The sequence below is a fragment of the Homalodisca vitripennis genome, chromosome 2 (genome assembly GCF_021130785.1).
Source record: "Homalodisca vitripennis isolate AUS2020 chromosome 2, UT_GWSS_2.1, whole genome shotgun sequence".
In the NCBI taxonomy this organism is placed as follows: Eukaryota; Metazoa; Arthropoda; class Insecta; order Hemiptera; family Cicadellidae; genus Homalodisca; species Homalodisca vitripennis.
The window spans coordinates 165,224,636-165,246,540 of record NC_060208.1 but is presented as its reverse complement, the minus strand read 5'-3'; the positions used below and the strand labels follow the sequence as shown (position 1 = coordinate 165,246,540).

Here is a 21,905-nt window from a genome sequence, read left to right as displayed (position 1 = left end):
TTATGTCATTATCAAACAGGATTTAATAAAAATATAACAACTTTAACTAACAAAACTAACACAAATAAACAGAAATTTAAGAACGTATCGTTGAAAGCTAAAAGAAACAACTATCCATGAACAGAGAAATATTTATACCGATTTAAAGTTTATAAGCTTAATTTAGAAACATAATGTGAATATACTCGTGTAATAAATTCAATTTATAATTTATCTTTTATTCAGACCAATGTGTACTTTTGTTTTTAATATGAATTGATATGTGCATGTTTTAAATTTTCTAAATAAATTTTGTTTGTATCTTCGGGTACTTTGCAAATACCTTTCAGAGTTTAACATTGTTGGTGGCTTATACGTGTTGCGAAACCAATTTTTCATCCTGTTTTTAGAATATAAACGATGATAATTCATTCTTATGTGCAATGGGTTTGTTATCCACAACATAATCCATTACACAATTGTTACATGTCAATCGATGAATTAAATTTTTAGTTTTACAAATAATTTCTCATTGTTTTGTTTTACTACTAGCAAATGAATTGGATGGTTTTATAATATTTAAGTATTACGACGTTTGTATTTATTTGATATAAACTAATATATCTTGTAAATCAAATATATATATATATTCTTGTATGATTTATGCTAAGAAAAAGTAAACCAGCAATACACGGTATTATACATGAAAAAATAACTACATTTATTTGTACCTATCCCCAGGTGAAAAAAGTTCCAGGTTGTTTGTTTTTATGCAGAACAACTTCATAAATTTACATTAAACCTTCTTTATCCTAAGCATCGTTTAAAGAAACACGAACATAATGCCTTAGAAGATCCTCGATAAACCATCTAGGGATTATTTTTTAGTTGTTATAAGTTAGGACATATTGTGTAATTGTGTCATGTTCTCTGCTCTTAACCTAGATAATCGTACATCTTCCACAGAGTCGTGTATTCTGGATTCAAAATGTCTTCTAATACGATGAATGCCAAGTATCTTAGAAGTGGGTGCACACTTTTAATGACCATGTGATTGTTTTATTTATACAGAAGGGAGATCCGTGCATGTGATTTGCTATGGTGTTATTGTTGACAAGGCGTGTTACTATGAAATGTTGTGACAGTCTGGGATTATAATGTGAGTAACATTGAGCTCCAAAGTTTAATGTGAGCTGTTATTCTCTATTACATATTAGTAACCAATGAGAGCAATGTGACATAATGTTTTAGGCAGCTATAAAATCGCTTCTAAATTAATGTACCAAGATTCTATTCCAAAGATGCTCTGAGGCTCACCATAAGCGGAATAATTGTTAACGGTTTTATTTACAAACTTGTTCTCCTCAGTGGCACCTCTTTCATGGGCAATGACAAGTACCTACAGATACTTGAGGTCATCAATATCATTTGGGAAATTCAGTCAATGTCAGGTATTACTGTTTTGGATCTAGTTTTCTCATAAAACGAAAACATTTTAATTAGCATCGACAGTTCGTTATTCAGTGATTATTAAAAGCTGGTTTTGTTTAAAAAAACCCTACATTGTTAAATCTTGAGCGAGACAGATTGACGATTTCTTGGTCGAAATTTCTGGAATGAAGTGTAATAATGTATTGAATTTTCGTTCTCACATGACGGCCAAACCTTCTCGTTATAGTGATAACAGTATGTACATTTTTTAGATTTCAAAATACAATTCCATAAAGGATCTCCAAATACTTCCGGTGCGGTTTGTTGGCACCCTCCAAATTATATTTTCTATATAGCCTACACAACGAATTTTGGGAACCGAGTATGAAACATTTGGGAACAAATCACAACTAATTACAAGTTCCTTAAACATAACAACTTTTAACGTGTTTATACTATTATTGATACCATCAACATTATTGGGTCACAAATCTTGAATTACGGATATAATTATTAATATACTAAATTTCATACATAACATTTTTCTTCAACTGCCATCTTAACTCCACTTAAAGTAGGTGGACAGATAGTGTACAGAAGTATAACACATTGACTGACAGTAGTTTACCACTTAGTATAGAACCGCTATGAGGTGAAAGCCCTCTAAATTTACAGCGTTAATGCTTATTATTAATTCGAACCAAAGGGATAAGAGAATTTTGTTATGTACAAAATAAACTATTTTACATGTCATAATCCTTTTACAACGTCTTCGTAGAATACAAAAACAATCAGTTTAGTTATATTTTTCAAAGAAAATAATGAATCTACTTGCTGGTAATCCAAACGTAGATCCAGAGCCAATTCCATATAAAATGATAGCAGACTTCTTTACAAAACTAAAGGCAATATTTGCTTCGGCTGTCCGGGATGAACGGATAACAAAATGAAGTCATCAGAACAGATTTGCCGTGAAACTCGATCTGTCGAAGGGGTCGGGTGGTGTTGAGCTGGGGTAGGTGGGGTGGGTGGGGGAGAGAGACAAAACATAACAATTTACAGTAACACCACAGCGGCCAGCAACTATGCCTCCCCCTCCCCCCTATAACCCTTCAGTAGCCCAAGTACTCATGGAAACCCCTTTACTTTCAACAAATATCATTTACCGCTATTATTAAAATAAATCTTTATTGAGATACATTAATTTTTATAGTAGTGACTTTGCATTTCCCATTTTTAAATGATAGTTTATTATTAAAATTAACGAGTAATACGAACATAGTAATGTTTGTTTCATATTCTATTTTTGTTCGTTCTAAATTTTAGGAAACAATTGTATGTTTTTTTTAATCTGTAAAAATCTTATTAAATGCAAGGTGAGTAATGTTCCCCATTTCTATAAAATCACTAACCTGGTTTGTACATTTGCCCCTGAAAATCAATAGTTGTGAAGTGTATGAAAATTAGTTTAACGAATTACATTAAATAATTAAATAGTTTCAGCTTAACCTCGGTTAAAACGAGTCGGTTACAGAAACACTAAACACAACTAAACACCATTAAGTAGCTCGCTGCTTTTTATACAAACAACGTTGATTAGATGGCAACCTGCATTAATTAGTGGAGTTTGCTTGTCAAATACTGCAAATAATTAATTTCTTTGCCTGCGGACTGATTACCAATTCAGATCGACCGATAAGCACCCACATTTTCAACTAATCCTGTCCGATATTAATAATGGATACCTGTTGCGGTTAATATGCGAGTCGGTAAGCTGATGCATAATGTACAATCATCATAGCTGTGTAGTTTCTAGTCGGTCATGATGTACTTTTATACTCGATAATTCACATTCCGGTCAATACACTTATCAATTCCTTTATGACATCATATTTAACAATTTATTTGATTCAAAAACCAAATGTTTTAACTTTTGATATCACGCTGCCGTTAGTCGTAGTATGATGGGAAATATAGCGTGGCGTAAACGTAGAAACCTACGTTGTATCAATACACAATCTACTTTCACTAATAATTATTGTCCACGTGAGGGGCTATAAAACATTCCAAACTTTAAATAAACCATAAATCCTGACTATAACATAAGTTCACGCAACTTTATAAAAACAATTAATTACTTATTGCCCTGTGAATCATAACCATGTGCTGTTCTTGTTTGTGTCAACGTATTGACGCACAAGAAAGGAAAAATGTCCTTCAATGTACTGTGCCGGTTACCAAGATACGCGTGACAATACTTCCCACGGAAATATGGTATTATCAAATACTGTTTGGACTTTGGAACGAGAACACCTTTGCTCGATCTGGATGAAGAAAGTCTTACAATATGTTGTCTACAATAGAGACAATAACACATGAGACACAGTCAGTTTTTTTACCAGTAAAGTCAGGTAAACAAAAAATTTTTCTGACTGTCCGTGCTGACGTAGTAATTAGCGGCTGCAGACGGTTTGTCAGGATGTCCATAAACTGCTCTATCAAACTTTCCCATTTGATTTGGCATGTAAAAGAAGTTTATAATGTCGTATGAAGTGTAGTCTATCTTGCTTGGTTTCCATTTGTCTGTCTGTGTTTTTATTTTGAAAACATCTTTAAACTAAATTAACATATAAGGTTCAAACTTTACAGATATACTACACATTTAATGTAATGAAAAATTGTCTTGAAAATGTTTCAGAAAATATCATACCAGGTTTAAAATTGGCGACTATACAAAATTGTAAAATTGTAATAACTCAAAAATAGGAGATGAATCTGAAAAATCAAATTGTGAAGTTTCATAAAGTACTTTATGGACACTGTGTACTCGTACTAGACTTAATAGCAATATATAAATTTGAAAATTACAATTTTTAAACTGAAAATTAAAATTGTATTGCAACAGACTCGGGCGTTTTTTGGACAATGGCGTCCTCAATGTCTCTAAACCCTAAAGACATTTCCCCATTTTGTTAAATAGCAAGATATGTAGTGGGTTTCAAATAAGGGTTTACAAAAAATTTCCATATGAATAAATTGAACAGTTTTTGCAAAATGACATGGTTGTGAGTTATGTCAACCATAAATTAATTAGCTTATTTGCAACTGTTTCATTGTTATAGCGTCGATATGGCTATTCAAATTCTTTGACCTTTTGAATTATATTTTGGGAGCTCCGTAAGAAACCTCATTTGGAGGGTGTAGCACTCGTCACCCTTTCCTCTCGTGTCCGCTGTTTAAAAACACGGCTTCTACACAAATAAATAAAATTGAGAATTTGCATTTTAAAACTTTATTCATACCTAAACAAATTTTAAATTTTAAAACATTTAACATTTTTTTGCTTCGGTAAAACTAACATTATTTGGAATGTGTATAAATTACCAATTAAAAATAAACATCTCTAAAAAAAATAAAAGAGATAATTTGGTTTAACACAGATTTTATAAGACAAAGATTAAAATGGCTGACAGAATAAACAGCTCGTTACCATAAACGACGAACATTTTAATGGAAAAATATAATTTGAGGAAACTGAATACTATGGATAATGTATTAAAAGTAAGGTAAGTTTTTCAAAAACTGTTTTATCATTTTGGAGGCTAATCATCTGTTTTTTGTTCCGGTTTTAGCTTGGGTGCCTCAACTACCCCAGGGACTTGGTCTTTTAATCACGATTTCAGCACTGCATTGTCAGACGTGTACAAATAATCATTTGAACGTATCCTGAAGTAATGTAATCAACAATTGCGGCAGAGTTTCAGTTCACGTACCACGAAAAAATGTAGTTTTTATAATAATTTGATCATTTGATTTCTCTTTTGTTTTAGTAATAGTCAATAAACCTGTGTTATTTCGAAAATTAAAGATACAATGAGGTTAATAATGACGTAATAAACATTTCAGTTTTCTTGATCATCTGTTTTTCTTTAATAAAAAATTTAAATATCTATATATATATATATATATATATATATATATATATATATATATATATATATATATATATATTTAATATATATATATAAAGATAATGATGCTCCAATTTTATATTTTGAATCCAAAATCTTATCTTATATGTTACAAAAAATATAATATGTTACAATATTAGTTCTAACATATTAACAATAGAACATTTTAAATATCCTAATATACTTTCAAATCACCCTTGGCCAGTTAGTTGTTAACGTAAAACAAAGGAAACAACTAATTTCATTTCATTTTTGTGAAAATTAACTGTATTGAGCGAAACTGGAGAATTTTTGCTAGTAAAAATAAATTATATCATTTCAGTTGACATTATAATAATATGTTATATTTGACATAATTCCTGTATGTGAAGTTAGAATACAGTACTATGAACCATTAGTAAGGGGTTGCCAACTGACCTACATGAACGAACGTTGCACGTAATATAACGCCTATGTTTTACATTGCTACAACATAAACAAAGGTGAGAGAGAATTTACGTGGTGGCACATTATCAGAAGCCCAAAGGGTCAATTATTTAGACCCACTACTAGCACAACAGTAGGCTTAACGACGGGCTTGAGCTACCCAATATTCTGAGTATATACGGGTTGAGATTATATACAGGAATTGGGGCTAAATGGGCAATGTATATCCACAATATAGACTCTCGTATAAATCACCAGACTTTTCCACGCGTGTATAAGAGATGGATTACCTGACCCTGTGTAGCCTCTGCAGCTCTGGTATCCCTTTTATTCGATCCTCTGTAGATCACATAACCGCCTCAGTAAACTAAATAAGTAGCCGTGGCTAAGTGCAGAGTCACTAAGAACTTCTTGTTCTGATACAAGTGTACCTATTCAGCGCAGAGTTATTTCGTACGACGGAAAAGATAATTGTGCTCCCTTACTTGTTGCAGTCGATTTTGAGACAAAAGAGGAGATACGTTATTTTGTGTATTCCTGTGTCCTTCGACGTACGGTGAATTCGATTAAATATAGATATAACCGAAATTGAGGTAGTGCAAACAATTTTTTGTATGAACAATATTTTTATGTTGAGTTCGTAGCTCTTTAAAGTAACATCACTGAATACAAAAAAAGGTAGGAACATAATTTTGCTCACTCCACAGAAATTACAAGGATTTTGAGTTGGAAATTTAGGCATTTTATAATCAGGCCTAAACAACAGCTGCTTAAGATAAAAATGTAAAATTGTATAGCTTGTACATGTGTTACAGGACAGCTGTCAAGTCAACGTTGTTGGAAGTCGATTACGTTCAACTACTGAAGACGAAGAGTATATTTATATATTTATATAGCCTCTGTATCCAACATTTACGAAGAGTAATAAGTTAACAAAAGTGATACCGCGGTTTTCTACGAGTTTTAGCGATTAGTTATGAAAAAACCCGCTTTATTGTATCTATACGATTTATGTGGAACCCTAATGGTAATTTTATGTAATACAAAACTCTTAATTTGATCTAAATTATCCGCAGTTTTTCACAGATTTCCGAGGTTAGGTATATGTATACTAAAACGTAAAAACTACGGACATTTTTAATTTAATAAGGAAGTGCGTCAAGTAAAAATTTAAATTTTAAAGTAATAGTATAAGCGTTTTTAAAGTACAAGGTGGGGCAATGAGAACAATTGTTTTATACAAAAATGGAATACTTTTAATGTTTTACTGCTAAATAACACATAAACACATGAGTAATACTACGCAATTTTGTTTTGTCGAAGTTATTTATTTTACCATATTCTGTAAATGACGACTTAGAACCCGCTGAGATGGCTAAAAAATCCGTCGAACACTTGATCAAGCATTTCTTGAGGAACTGCCTGAACTTCCTCTGTAATCTTTTACTTAAGTGCATGCAAATTTCCCGGACAAGTTTGCAAAACCTTGAACTTCAAGTAGTCCTATAGGACCAAAATCACAATCAGATAAATCTGGTGACCGAGCTGGCCAGTGTATGTCACCAACTCTTGAGGTCAAACGCCCATTAAACACAATTCAGAGAGCGGTCACGAATACATATGTAGTGTGCGCAGTCTTGCTGAAAGTACATAGCATCAGTATCAAATAGTGATACTGATACTGATGATACTTACTCTTCTAGTAATGGAATAAAAATGTTAATCAACATTACAACATACCGCGCTGAGTTCACAGTAACCGGGTTTCCCCTGCTATCTTCAAAGAAGTAAGGTCTAAAAGTTCGCTCTGTCGTAACTGCATACCATACTGTCACTTTAGGGCTATGCAGATTCGGTTGAAGCCTTATCTGGTAATGAGCTCTACAGTAACGCATGTTATGTTTGTTACTATGGCCAGAAAGGTAAACATGTCCTTCATCAGACATAATCAACAGGTTAGAAAATTTAGGCAACTAATTTTTTAATGTCATATAATTCATCACAGAACACAACTCTTTTACCATAGTCTGACTCTAACTTCTTGTCCAAATCGAATTTTGTAAGGATTAAAATGAAGGTCCTGGTGTAAAATTCTTAACAGGTAGGATATCTGTCTGAATGTCCAAGTACCAACGCTTGTTTCCTGGCCGACCGCTTTGCACTGCTAGTATTTGCGAATCTCACTCTTTTCACATTGTTTAGTGTTCGAACAGTGTTTAGGCTTCCTCCAGTACGCGTATTTAAAAATAAGCGTACCCAGTTTTGAAATCTTTTTAGATCTGGGACAGTACCGTGTGAACCAATGTTGAAGTAACTTCTAAACAAATTTTAGATTTTGCATAAGAATCATTGTTCTTTAAAGACGTTTCTACAGCAAAAGCATGATGTTCAGGACTCCAAAACGCCATGTTTATTAAAATGGTACAGTTCACTTAAGGTTGTAAACAAGGTTGATGATTCATTATTGCAATATCTATCATATGATAGTAAACAAATTGTGGAGTTCTCATTGTCTCACCCTGCATTAGTTGGTTTCTGTTATAATTAATTTTATTAGGAATGAGTACAGTACATTGTACAGTGGGTGATGATAAATAAGAAATATTGTTAATGTACGAGAATCCCAAAAGAGCGCGATCCTTCGTTAAAAATATCGCGCCAAACTCGTGTTCTATCAGTCCTTCCTTTAGTAGAAGACAAGTCTGTGAAAGTAGAGTATTGAGGAGCTGGCGCCAGATCCTGCTCTGCCCAGCACGGCATACTCTTTCTGCGTAAGTAGTAAACAGTAAGTGATCCTACCTGTCAATCTTGTCAATTTCTGTTTGACTAATCATCACGATTAGATATTTCATGCATATGCATTTTTGTGTTTATATTATTGTATCGATAAAAATGGATTACTACGTTCTTTAATGCTATTGCCTGCCAAACATTCATTGTCGTCAGCTGATAACAGTGGTTCTTATATCATGCATCGCGGAGGAGAGGGCGTTTCCTTAAAGTTTTAATTAGTTGTTCGTAATTCATTTTTATCAAAGAAAATCACTTTAGAGTATTAGCATGTGTCCTTTTAAACTAACGACCTAAAGGATTTTACAAGCTGCCGACAACTTTTTAGAATGCCTTGCTACTCCATTGAAACTATGGGCACATATTAGTTAAAGTGAGAGAGTTCTAGAATGTTTAAAACAATACAAAATTACAGAGATCTAAAATAACCGGTTAACATATGTATAAAGTGAATTAATGTGTTCTTTTGACGTAAAACTTCGTTGAGCCATTAGGTCAGACAGAAGCGTTCGAAGGACTGACCAGACTAGGCAGAACCTATGGCATAACCCCTTAAAGTAGTCCATAGCTGCTATTCAAATAGACCGTTATAGTCTACCTAAAATTATAGTTATCAGCAAAAATGACGAGTACCTTAAAGCATAAATTAGCAAAGAAAAGTTATACAAAATCCTTAGTATTCCGATTGATTGAATATATTGTGTTTCAACCAAGTGGAATTTTCCCTCAGGGGCGGTCTTACTTTCGAGGCCGTACGGGTAGTGGCGACCCCGACGGTACCCTAGCTAATGCTCCAGATCCCTTCTCTTCTTGTTCTGGAGGCCCTATGGCTGGCACACTTTTCTATGTGTCCAGCCTATCTCTCTTCTTCACTCTCTTCTATCTGAGGTAAAGTTCCTCAACTCTTCGATCTAGTTTCCCTTTCATTTCTCCCACTAGGGGCCAAGCCACGGTGGAACAGCGTAGGCCAGGGCTGAATGGCTGGTGGCAAACCAGTCTTTACTATGCGGACTCTGGACACCGGCGACCCTCCAGTTTTAAAGCAGCTTACCCAGGCATGCGGGGCCTCTGTCTGGGTTGACCTTCCATTCCCTAGCTTCTCGTGGGAACAACATGAAAAGAAACAAAAACAAAAATCAAAACCAACCAACCCTTGAAACAGTTTCCTGAAGCTGTTTCTAACCTACCTCTTCCTGCTGAGGTAGCTCCTGAAGCTACCTCGCACATACCACCACCTGGCAACACAACTCAAGAGGTTGTTATGCCAACATCCCTACCTTCTCCTCAACAAAGTGCCTTAGGAACACAGGAGGTTCCATTGCACACTGAACTCCCATACATGGCAAGGCTTTATCTGAGGAAGGCAGTACAAGCGCAGAGGAAGCAAAATCCCTTCAAGATATAGAAGATCAGCTCCTCAACAGCCCAAAGCACTCCCATGTCTACAGGTACGCTGGATGATGCCACAGAGCAACCTCGGCAACCTCAGAATGAAGAGGCCCAATCTCACCACTGCTCAAAGAAGAGAAGCACTAAAGGCTAAACTTCTTGAAAAGGGTGAAGCTTTTGACCCTTCCAAGTGGAGGAGGGGGAAAAAGAAGAAGAAAAAGAATCCAGAACGGCAGGAGGTCTCAACTCCGGGCCCAACTGCGGGTACCAAGGCGGGGGGTGGGGTCGGCCAAACGCCCCAGAGGCACCTTGGTCACCCCGCCCTCCGCTGAGGGACCCGCAAAGAAGGCTAGGAGGGAAACCCAAAAGCCCGAAGCCCACGATCCCGAGGCCTCTGGTAGCACACCCAAGGCTACCTACAGAGAGGTCGCAGCGATCAAAATGGCCATAACCCTCGAAGGCTACCCGGAAGCGAAGCTTAGTGCAGAGCAAGGAGAAGCCAATCGAGGACGCAATTATGGAAGAAATCCAACCCCTGGAGGATGGTTCCGTTCCATCGTTTGCGGGCACCTACCTAGAGAAAGGTGTTTTAATTGCTTCCTGCATCAACGAGCACACCAAACGTTGGCTGGAAGAAGTTATTCAAAGAATAAAACCTCTGGGAAGATGACATCTCTCTGAGAGTGGGTCTGCGTAAGGACATTCTTGAGGTCCACTAGGGTGTTTTTCAGAGCTCACCCGAAGCTTCTGAAGAAGACACCTGAAAAGGTACTTGAGATGTTCAATAAGCAGAACCCCAACCTGAATGTAAACGAGTGGAAAATCCTTCCATCCAAGCCAGACCCGAAAGGTTACGGATTCGTCTGCTTCCTGGACGAGGTCTGCTACAAGGCTGTGAAGGCTTCCAACTGTAGAGCCAACTTAGGACTCTGGCAGGTCTCAATTGTCTCCTCGACAGTCAAGGACAATGCCACGAGTTCTACAAATCAACCTCCAGCACAGTAGGGCTGCCTCGGCAGCCTTCTGCCTGTTCTTCCTCCAGGAGGGATTTTGATCTGGCATTGATTCAAGAACCATGGCTTCACCAAGGGAGAGTGGCGGGCCTAAATGAAACCAAAGGTAAGTTAATTTACTGTACCTCTCTAAGGAATGTCAGAACCTGCATCCTGTTGAAGAGAGGCTTGGATTTTCTAACCCTCAACGAATTCTGCTCCAGAGATCTCACTGTGGGCACACTGACCTGGAAGAATGGAGGCATAGTGCAGAGCACAATTGTAGGCTCCGTATACTTGCCATATGATGCCAGGGGAACTCCCTCCATCAAGAGACCTAGAGCTCCTGGTGGAAGAAGCACAAGCCAGACGTCAACAACTTCTTCTAGGTTGTGACGCCAACGCCCATCACTCTGCTGGATGGGGCAGCACCAACACTAACCCCAGAGGTGAGGGCACTTTTACAATTTCTTCTAAGTAGGGACCTATTTATATGTAATAAAGGTAACCGCCCTACGTTCGCAACACGAATTAGACAAGAAGTTATTGACATAACAATCTACAACACAAGGTATACTTGGAATGGTTGATAAGTGGCACGTAGCGAAGAGGCCTCATTATCGGATCACAGGTATATCCGCTTTAACTTGCAAGGTGAGGCTGCAGAGGTCCTCTATCGCAATCCCAGGAGGACTGACTGGTTGGGATATAAGTCTGACCTTCAGTCACAGTTGGGATCGGTAGGCGGAAGGGTGCGATGCTTCACAGACATAGATCAGATAGATTCTGACCTGCAGAATGCTATAAATCAATAGCTTCCACGACAATTGCCCATTGCGACGGGGGAAGAGTCGAACCAATACTAAGTGGTGGACTGCGGACCTCGCTCGCAAAAGGGCTAATGTCAGGAAGCTGTACAATCAATGCAAAAGGAGCCGTATCTGGGAGTCCTATCATAGAGCTCTAACAGAATACAGCCTAGCAATTAAAAAAGCAAAACAAAGTTCCTGGAGGCAGTTTACACAGAAGGTAAATGTAGTTAAGCGCGGCAGCTAGACTGCAACGCTTACTAGCCTCAAGTCCAACCGGTCACTTGGGATCTTTAAGGTCCCAGGGAGGTCAACACACTTCCGGGTCTAGTGATAGCCTCAAACTTCTCCTTGAGACTCACTTCCCTGATTGTATCTTTGAGAATGACGACACTGGAACGTCTGGTAACCACGAGGCAGTCTCACGGCCAAGAGCTTGTCGTGGTAGCTGGGCCATTGCCAGAAGGATTGTCACTCTCTCTAAAGCCAAATGGGCAATTTCTAAATTTGCCCCATTCAAATCTGCAGGAGGGGATGGAATCTTTCCGGCCCTGCTTCAACAAGGGCCGGAGAATCTCCTTACCCTTCTATGTGAACTATTCAGGGCGAGCCTAGCCTATGGGTACATACCACAAGTCTGGCGTCTCAACAGGGTGGTCTTCATCCCTAAAAAAGGGAGAGCGGACTACTCTGTCCCTAAATCTTTTCGTCCCATCAGTTTATCTTCGTTTTACTGAAAAACATTAGAAAGACTGGTGGAGAGGCACCTGAGAAAGGGAGTTCTCTCAGACACTCCCCTTCATCGCAACCAACATGCATACCAGCAAGGCAAATCCTGTGAATCAGCACTCCACCAACTAGTCAGTAGGATTGAGGAATAGCCTGTCCGCCAAGGAATTGGCATTGTGCACCTTCATAGACATTGAAGGAGCTTTCGACAATGCCAAATTCACTGCAATGGTAAGTGGAGCACAGCGACGTGGCCTCGAGCCAGCTCTCTGCCGGTGGCTTAGGGCCATGCTGTGCTCCAGGACGGATCAGGGCCGATCTCAATGAAGTATCGCTTGTGATCGCACCCACAAGGGGATGTCCTCAAGGAGGCATCCTGTCACCTCTACTGTGGAATCTAGTAGTAGATGGTCTACTTGAGGACCTTACTAACAACGGAATCTATGTCCAAGGATATGCAGACGACATAGTCCTTATGGTACAGGGAAAATATACAAATGTTGTTGTTGATATCATGATTACCAACCTTCAACATGTACACAACTGGTGTCAGGGAGAGGGACTGAAAGTAAATCCCTCTAAGACAGTAGTTGTACCATTCACTAGAAAAAAGAACCTAGAGTCTCTTTCTAGGCTGAAACTCGCATCCACTCAGCTGGAGTGGTCAAAGACAGTCAAATATTTAGGACTGACTCTAGACCATAAGCTTACGTGGAATGATCATCTTAATAATATCCTGCACAAAGCAAAGTGGGCGCTCATGACGTCCAGGAGACTTGCAGGAATCTCATGGGGCGTAAAACCCCATATAGCACTATGGCTTTACAAAGCAGTTGTAAGGCCTCAAATCACTTATGGTTCATTAGTCTGGTGGACAAAGGTGAATCAGGTAACTGCCAAAGCCAAGCTTGAAAGCTTACAAAGGCTTGGCACAATCTTTGTAACCGGAGCATTCAGGAGCAGTCCCTCAGCGACCCTCGAGGTGGCTTTAGGACTTCTACCTCTTGATGTCCATATAAAAGCTGAAGCGCGTAAGTCAGCTTATCGGCTGATGGTTGCTGGCTTGTGGAGGAATGGCGCGTCTAACGCGAGCCATGGCGCCATCACTGAAGCTGTAAACCCAAGCGCTATTCTCGAAATGGTCTCCGACACAATGAGAACGGAGTTCGTATTCAATAAGCCATTCTCTGTTGACTTCTACTCCAGAGAGATGAGTGGGAAATCGCAAGATAAACATCCCAACAATAAGAAAGAGCTTTGTCTGGTACACGGATGGCTCGCTTATTAAGGGTAGAACTGGATATGGAGTGTTTAGTCAATCCCCTAGAACTGCCCTTAGCGGCAGTTTGGGTCGGAACTGCTCCATATTTCAAGCCGAAATCTATGGTATCCTAGCCTGTGCCAACCTAGGCCTCACCAGAAAGGTACCAGGAATGAACATCTGTATAATGTCAGACAGTTCAGGCAGCTCTTAAAGCTCTTGACTCCAACAGCATTTTCATCCAGGCTTGTGTGGGAGTGCTTTAACACTCTCTGCAAGCTTGGATCACGCAACTGTGTGCGTCTTGGTTGGGTACCGGGCCACACAGGCATAGGTGGGCAACGACAGGCTTGCCAAAAGCGGAGCAAGCATGCCATACACCGGTCCAGAACCGAGTTGTGGTATAAGCAAGTCAGCCGCTTACCAAAGTATAAACAAATGGTCCAGGAAGACACACCGCTTGCGGTGGCAGAGTCACCAAGGACAAGCACTCGGCAAAAGACTGCTTGCCGATTCTAGCTCCGGATTCACCAGATGGCTGATGGGGCTGGGCAGGGATCGGGTTAAGCAAGTGATTGCCTTGATCACTGGACACGGCCACTTCAGGAAACACCTAAACACTCTAGGTTTACGAAATGAGGACTCGGAGTGTAGACTCTGCAATAAGTCTGAAGAGACTGCAAAACACATAATACTGGACTGTGAGAGACTGGGAGCAAGGAGAAGGGCTTCTTTTCGGTGATAAACAACCAGGCGACGAACCAGATGCTAGTATCTGGGAAAAAGCTTCTTAGCTTAATTAAGGGCACGAAGATAGGCTTACCCCTCTAACATCAAAGGGGCACACAATAAGCTCAGGTTGACGTGTGAGGATCTATGAATCCACCCCAATATCCCAAAGGAAAAAAAAAAAAAAGTGAAATTTTGTTTTATTTGAAAATTAATGCTTTGGAAATATTGAAAATGATTTTTATAAAGAACTAGTTTGAAATCCCAAACTTGACTGCATAGTAAACTGATAACGAATTGCTATCAAGCGCTAAATAGTAGTCTAATAGTCGTAGATGTTTTCAACAGATCCAACGATTCCACTCCGTGTTCTGGCCATCGGTAGAACTAAGATAAGTTAAATCTAAATGTCCTTTGATTATTGAATGTAATTGGAACTGCCATACAAATTGTTACAATTGTGAGCGAGTATTTGGAGTTAAATAAAGGTTTTTAAAATATTATAATAACCTATAACTTCTGACTGAGGACTACTGGGAACTTGTAATGATTTCTTTTCACATCGACTAGGTGAAGATCTTTATAACAGGCAACAAAAATTATAAAATATAGTGTATTTTTATAAATAATACTGATTAAACGAGGAAGTTTTTGTTATAGCAGCAAAATTTTGCTAATAAAATCAATCCTTTTCATTTTGTCTTACTCATTGCAAGCTACAGAAAAGTTTGACATTCCATATTGCCCTCATATATTTCACGGACGGCTGTGGCTCTATTACGAATTTTTCAAACAACCAAATTTAAGACGCTATAATTCAAATGTGTAGCATCAGCTCTTAATGACGATAGAGTTTTCATTTTACTAGAAATATTTTGATATTAGACGACTCACCGTTAAAACCGAAAATTTTATAAGTTTTATAATGCTTTAAACAGGAATTCTTCCGGTTGGTAATGAAAGCGTACAAAAAAATCATATTGATAACTGCTAATGCTGGGCTTAGGCATAGATTCAAACAATGAGTATTATGTGTGATACTAACCGGACATGCTTTTTGCTGCGTTATAATTATTTACGCTAGAAATTAGTAGAATTCCTTTCATACAATTGCGTGGAATTCAGCAGTATACAAAATGTACCAAAATTCATCTCAAACCGGATACGGTTGGATTTGATGTTAGTTTATAAAACATATATTTTATTCTGAAAATGTACAAAACTCTTAAACATTCCCTTTGAATGTTTTCTGTCTGATTAATATATACTTTATGTGAATGTAGGCCTGCTATTGAAGCATAACCATAGAACCATAAAACATAAAGTTTTGTACATAAATTGCCTAGAATTTCTGTCTGCTCCTCAAAAAGTAAATTTCAGCATTGGTAACAGCACTAATTGACAAATAATTACAGATAAGTTGTTTTCAGGACCAAGTCAGAAAGTATGTTATTTCTATACTGGTTAAGTTTAACGCTATAGACTGGAGAAGTAATGAAATTTCATTTGAATTATTTAGGTTTGCAATGGAGATTTAGAACACCATTTTTATTAATAATAGGTTCTTATAATAATTAATATAATTTTGAAACGCTTGCACATCTGTAGTTAAAGAACCTTGACAACACACGTCACTGCTTCAATTTGAAAACATTGAAAGAATTTTAGATTCATTTACAACTTGATTCATGCTCTTTTCCAAGATCGATCGTATTAATGAGTCATTGCTGCATAAAACTTAGTTTTAGAGTCAACTGTGATAAGACAAGCTATAAAACGTTCGTTATCAAGCTGCAAAGTGTTGGAGCGTGACGAACAATGACCAATTTTAAGCTCTGGTAATGAACGTGTTATATCTTATATCGCCACTGTTTTGGCTATAAAAGATTGTTTTGAAAATTGATTAGAACTTCTGAACAGCAAATCTTAACATTAATAACAATAGTTGGTTGTGCCGAGTTCTCCAGCTTTGAGTAAGTACTAGTAAAGTTACGAGAGAACTTGTTGCTACTACTGTCGCAAAACGTGAACAAGGATGAGCGATTTCAATCTCGAATACTGTCGCAAGTTGCGACTGCTGTTGTCGCTGGTTGTTGCGGCAGTCAACAACAAACTCACAGTAATAGGTCAGCACTGTTTAGAACTGAGTTTTACTGTAGGACACTAGCCTCCAGTTCTAGTGCACAATTGTCCGACACTGGCCTCCAGTTCTAGTGCACAACTGTCCGACACTGGCCTCCAGTTTCTAGTGCACAATTGTCCGACACTGGCCTCCAGTTCTAGTGCACAATTGTCCGACACTGGCCTCCAGTTCTAGTGCACAACTGCCCGACACTGGTCTCCAGTTCTAGTGCACAACTGTCCGACACTGGCCTGCAGTTTTAGTGCACAACTGTCCGACACTGGTCTCCAGTTTTAGTGCACAACTGCCCGACACTGGCCTCCAGTTCTAGTGCACAACTGCCCAACACTGGCCTCCAGTTCTAGTGCACAACTGCCCGACACTGGCCTCCAGTTCTAGTGCACAAGTGACCGACACTGGTTGCGCAGCGCTTGCGAGTGATCTTGCCCCCGTTAGACAAGCAATTTTTACTGTCGTATACAAAACTTACTCAACTTAGAATGAGCATTTTAGTGTCGACACTTGCAGTAAGTAGCTTACGGTACAGTGATCTGTCTATACTGTCGACACTGGCCTCCACTGCACAACTGACCGACACTGGTTGCGTCAGTGCTTGCGAGTGATCTTGCCCTCGTTAGACAAGCAATTTTTACTGTCGTATACAAAACTTACTCAACTTAGAATGAGCATTTTAGTGTCGACACTTGCAGTAAGTAGCTTACGGTACAGTGATCTGTCTATACTGTCGACACTGGCCTCCACTGCACAACTGAGCGACACTGGTTGCGTCAGTGCTTGCGAGTGATCTTGCCCTCGTTAGAGAAGCAATTTTTACTGTCGTATACAAAACTTACTCAACTTAGAATGAGCATTTTAGTGTCGACACTTGCAGTAAGTAGCTTACGGTACAGTGATCTGTCTATACTGTCGACACTGGCCTCCACTGCACAACTGACCGACACTGGTTGCGTCAGTGCTTGCGAGTGATCTTGCCCTCGTTAGACAAGCAATTTTTACTGTCGTATACAAAACTTACTCAACTTAGAATGAGCATTTTAGTGTCGACACTTGCAGTAAGTAGCTTACGGTACAGTGATCTGTCTATACTGTCGACACTGGTCTCCACTGCACAACTGACCGACACTGGTTGCGTCAGTGCTTGCGAGTGATCTTGCCCCCGTTAGAGAAGCAATTTTTACTGTCGTATACAAAACTTACTCAAGTTAGAATGAACATTTTAGTGTCGACACTTGCAGTAAGTAGCTTACGGTACAGTGATCTGTCTATACTGTCGACACTGGCCTCCACTGCACAACTGAGCCGACACAGGTTGCGTCAGTGCTTGCGAGTGATCTTGCCCTCGTTAGACAAGCAATTTTTACTGTCGTATACAAAACTTACTCAACTTAGAATGAGCATTTTAGTGTCGACACTTGCAGTAAGTAGCTTACGGTACAGTGATCTGTCTATACTGTCGACACTGGCCTCCACTGCACAACTGACCGACACTGGTTGCGTCAGTGCTTGCGAGTGATCTTGCCCTCGTTAGACAAGCAATTTTTACTGTCGTATACAAAACTTACTCAACTTAGAATGAGCATTTTAGTGTCGACACTTGCAGTAAGTAGCTTACGGTACAGTGATCTGTCTATACTGTCGACACTGGTCTCCACTGCACAACTGACCGACACTGGTTGCGTCAGTGCTTGCGAGTGATCTTGCCCCCGTTAGAGAAGCAATTTTTACTGTCGTATACAAAACTTACTCAAGTTAGAATGAACATTTTAGTGCCGACACTTGCAGTAAGTAACTCACAGTACAGTAATCTGTCTATACTGTCGACACTGGTCTCCTCGTGCACAACTGACCGACACTGGTTACGTCAGCGCTTGCGAAAAAACCTTGCATCCGTTTAGACAATGCTGTCAGATACAAAACTTGCCAACTTCTTGCCAGTGTAAACGCTGCTTTACTGAGATTCTTGCGGTCTGTAACAGTAATATTGGCGCGGCGAGTCTGGATAAGGAAGGAAGGGTCCGACGTGGATGTATTGCTTGTTGTATCTCATATATTGTAGGCACTAACTGTGTCTTGCGTAGGAAATAACAGCAGATATGCCAATTAAAAGAATATACTATAAAATCAGCAATTTGTTATTTCTAATATTTTGGAAGATTACTAGACTCTTCTCCTGGATTTATAACAGTTTTTGTGAGTAGTATTCAGAACTACGTGTTTATTACTATTATGTTTCTAGGTGTACGATAGTTCTACACCAAGTCGAGTGGTCTCTTAAGTTAATTAATTAAACGATTACCATCTAATTAACATGTTACTTAACATTTTATTTATTTAAAGTTTTTTTGTTTACGTTGGGAGAGTAACATGTTTGCAGACATTTGCCATAGTTTTAACTCTGGTATTATTATTTTGAATATCATAAACCAGTCTTTAACCGTTTTAAGACAGTGGTTACAATTTTAAAATGAGGATTAACCATTCAATTGATGAATAAAAAGTTTTGTTTGATCTATTCTTTATAAAATAAAACTCATCTTATACACATTTAGTCCCAATTTTAGTTTAAATTTCATTGTAGATTCTTAAGGTGACTCACAGATCACACTCCAAATATATTAAATCTAATTCTGGTATTATGTCAGCTATATAATAGAACTTGGTTACTTAAACTCGACATTTCGAATAAGTTAACGTCGTAACATGTTTGAAAGGGCAAGCTGGAACTTCCTATCAAGTTATTGTGAAGAGTCACGTGTAATAAAGTACTTCTACTTAAGTTTCAAATTCCATCACTTTCTAGTATAAACAAGTGTATGTTGTTGGGTATCCCCACAGTACAAGTTTCGTCTGGAAGTTATCTGCTAAAGTTTGAGGACTTTAACGACCATCGGGTTACTACTGTCACATGAAGGAATATCACAAACGTGTATAAATAACTGAGACGAGAACAGGAGACGAAGCGAGTACTCCAGTCATAGAGACAGGACTTGCTTTCCCCGAGGACTCCACTCCGTTTCCCGCGGGACACCAGACCGGGTAGTCGGTTCCCACAGGACTCCAGACTCCGCCCTCGCCCCTCGTTCTCGATCCATACCTTCGTATATAAATAATGTCAAGCTATTCCATCTGATGAACTTTAGTTGTATATAGTCGCTGTATCCCTGCATTCACTCGTATTTAAATGCTGTTTTGCTTCCGGTTTTGGTTTATATATTTTCATTCTTAAATAAATTTTCCAAATATTAATGGTCCCGTTTAAAGTCTAGCAAAATATGCTACACGCATACTCTTTGTAAATTCGTATTCAAATTCGATTGAGCGTAAAAATTAATAACTAGAATGCTGTATATAATTTTCAAACTCAAAACAATGTTTTCTCGCCCTTTTTTTGTTTTCCAGGAAGATCCACCATTACACAGTATACAATCCTCTCAATAAATCAATTCTGTGTTGTCTACCTGTGATATAAGAAACCTGACCTAACTGTTAAATATTTTAGCCGGACAATAAGCTGATCACTTGCGGAGAGAGCACCAAAGTAAGGTTTTAAGAGAGACGTAACGTAGGAGTTTGGAAATAATTTACTATTAAATTGTTCCAAATGTGTCACTATAACAGCTAACTCGCCGGTTGTTAATACTAAACCTGTCACAGCCATAATGAAATTCAATATTAGAACAAATACAGACACAAAATGGCTTCTCAATCACTAATTCCTTTTTATCTATGTATAAAATGAGTATAACAGTTTTTTACAAATATTTTTCAGATTTCAGTTGTTCGGCTCAAGCGGGTAATGCTTGTAAATAATATCATTGACCGAAACAAAACAGCGAATCGTCCTAATCGTGGATATGTCCGATCTTTTTTGAGTCAAAAATATTTTGCCTGCAAATAATTTTAGTTAGCGAAATCTGATGATTAATCTGGTTTCCAGATCTCAGAGGCCTGAATTTTCTCCGAGTTTACAACTACTATTGCACTTTCAGCCAAGTCTACCATGCCTAGTTAAAGGTATTGAGTTTATAAATATAATACATGTTCCTTTCAATTAAAATTAAGACTTTTTTTAAATTTGAACGTTACAAATAAATATTTTGTTCTTTCTTGAAAAATACGCTACTGATATTTTTGCGACAGTTTTAAAAGTTCAATTATAAGTCTTACGATACAATACTGGAATTTTTATTTATACCCCTCTTATATACATAAGATATACTGTTACAATTAATTTTAAGCTGGGATTCACAACATACCTATATATTTGTATGATGTTGCATAAATAGTATAAAAGGAAGAGTTTATATTTATAATCGTGTTACATGTTGACGCATGACTAATACTGAACGCATTTTATCACAAAGCTAAACAATCAAACGATGTCACGCGATAAGCCTGCATGTTTGTAAACAAATATCTGATATTACAATAGTTGGCGGAACAATATGTTTGTTATTTGTGTTACATTTCAGAGATGAAATTCTATTGTTATGATACAGACCAATACATGTCAAAAGAATCCGTATAAACATATTTGATCTGCACGGTTCGAGTGATGACACAAGAACCGTCGTCAGTTGCAACTTTACTAAGATACCAACACAAAGCAACTGCATCAGATGCTGGAGAAGTGTAGAACTTACTTTTCACTGAGCGTGGCTTCGACTGCTTTCTACGGGGCATTCTCAGTAGAGGTCTCCGGGTCATAGAACAGTCCTACCAACGGTCACGTGGTGTCGACACATAACCTCGACGACACTACACGGCACGACGCTTGTGGTCTACTCACGACGCCGGTCTCGGCCCGACTGACGGCCGGCGTCTCCGTCGCGACGCCCGCACATGCGCTTACCTGGCCTGCACCTCGGGGACGGACACACGAGTTTCATTGTAATCATAAAGCCAATAACTTGTGCACTCCGACTCCCTCCTCCGACGCCGACCCTTCTTTGTGCTTTGTTTACGTTTTTACGCCATTAATTGCTGTCATTTTTATCAACTCTGGTTGTCACTCTTTGACCGACAGGACTGCCCCTCCAAGCCGCTCTGTACCTGTTGCCAGACCTGTTTCTGCAATGTGTTTAATACTGGTCGTTTTATTTGTCAGATGTATTCCTGTTCACAAATGTTCTGCGGTCTCATTGTTATTACACGTAGAAAAAGTAGAATTTCTCTCATCGACACAAATAATTAGTGGCAATTTACTGGGGCTGAACTCGAGTCCATGTGTTTTGTTATCATTGTATATTTTTTCGT

General features: G+C 38.5%; 1 protein-coding gene across 1 annotated transcript in view; it reads right to left on the bottom strand.

Annotated features, from left to right (window-relative positions):
* The window catches only part of LOC124354991 (zinc finger protein 423), a 336,258-nt gene extending 314,818 nt beyond the window's left edge, over positions 1–21,440 (bottom strand). The window contains exon 1 of the mRNA XM_046805843.1: positions 21,293–21,440. Coding sequence (XP_046661799.1) covers positions 21,293–21,356 — 64 coding nt within the window. The 5' untranslated portion in view covers positions 21,357–21,440. The remainder of the gene's footprint in view (positions 1–21,292) is intronic.
* Between the last annotated feature and the right edge of the window lie 465 nt (positions 21,441–21,905).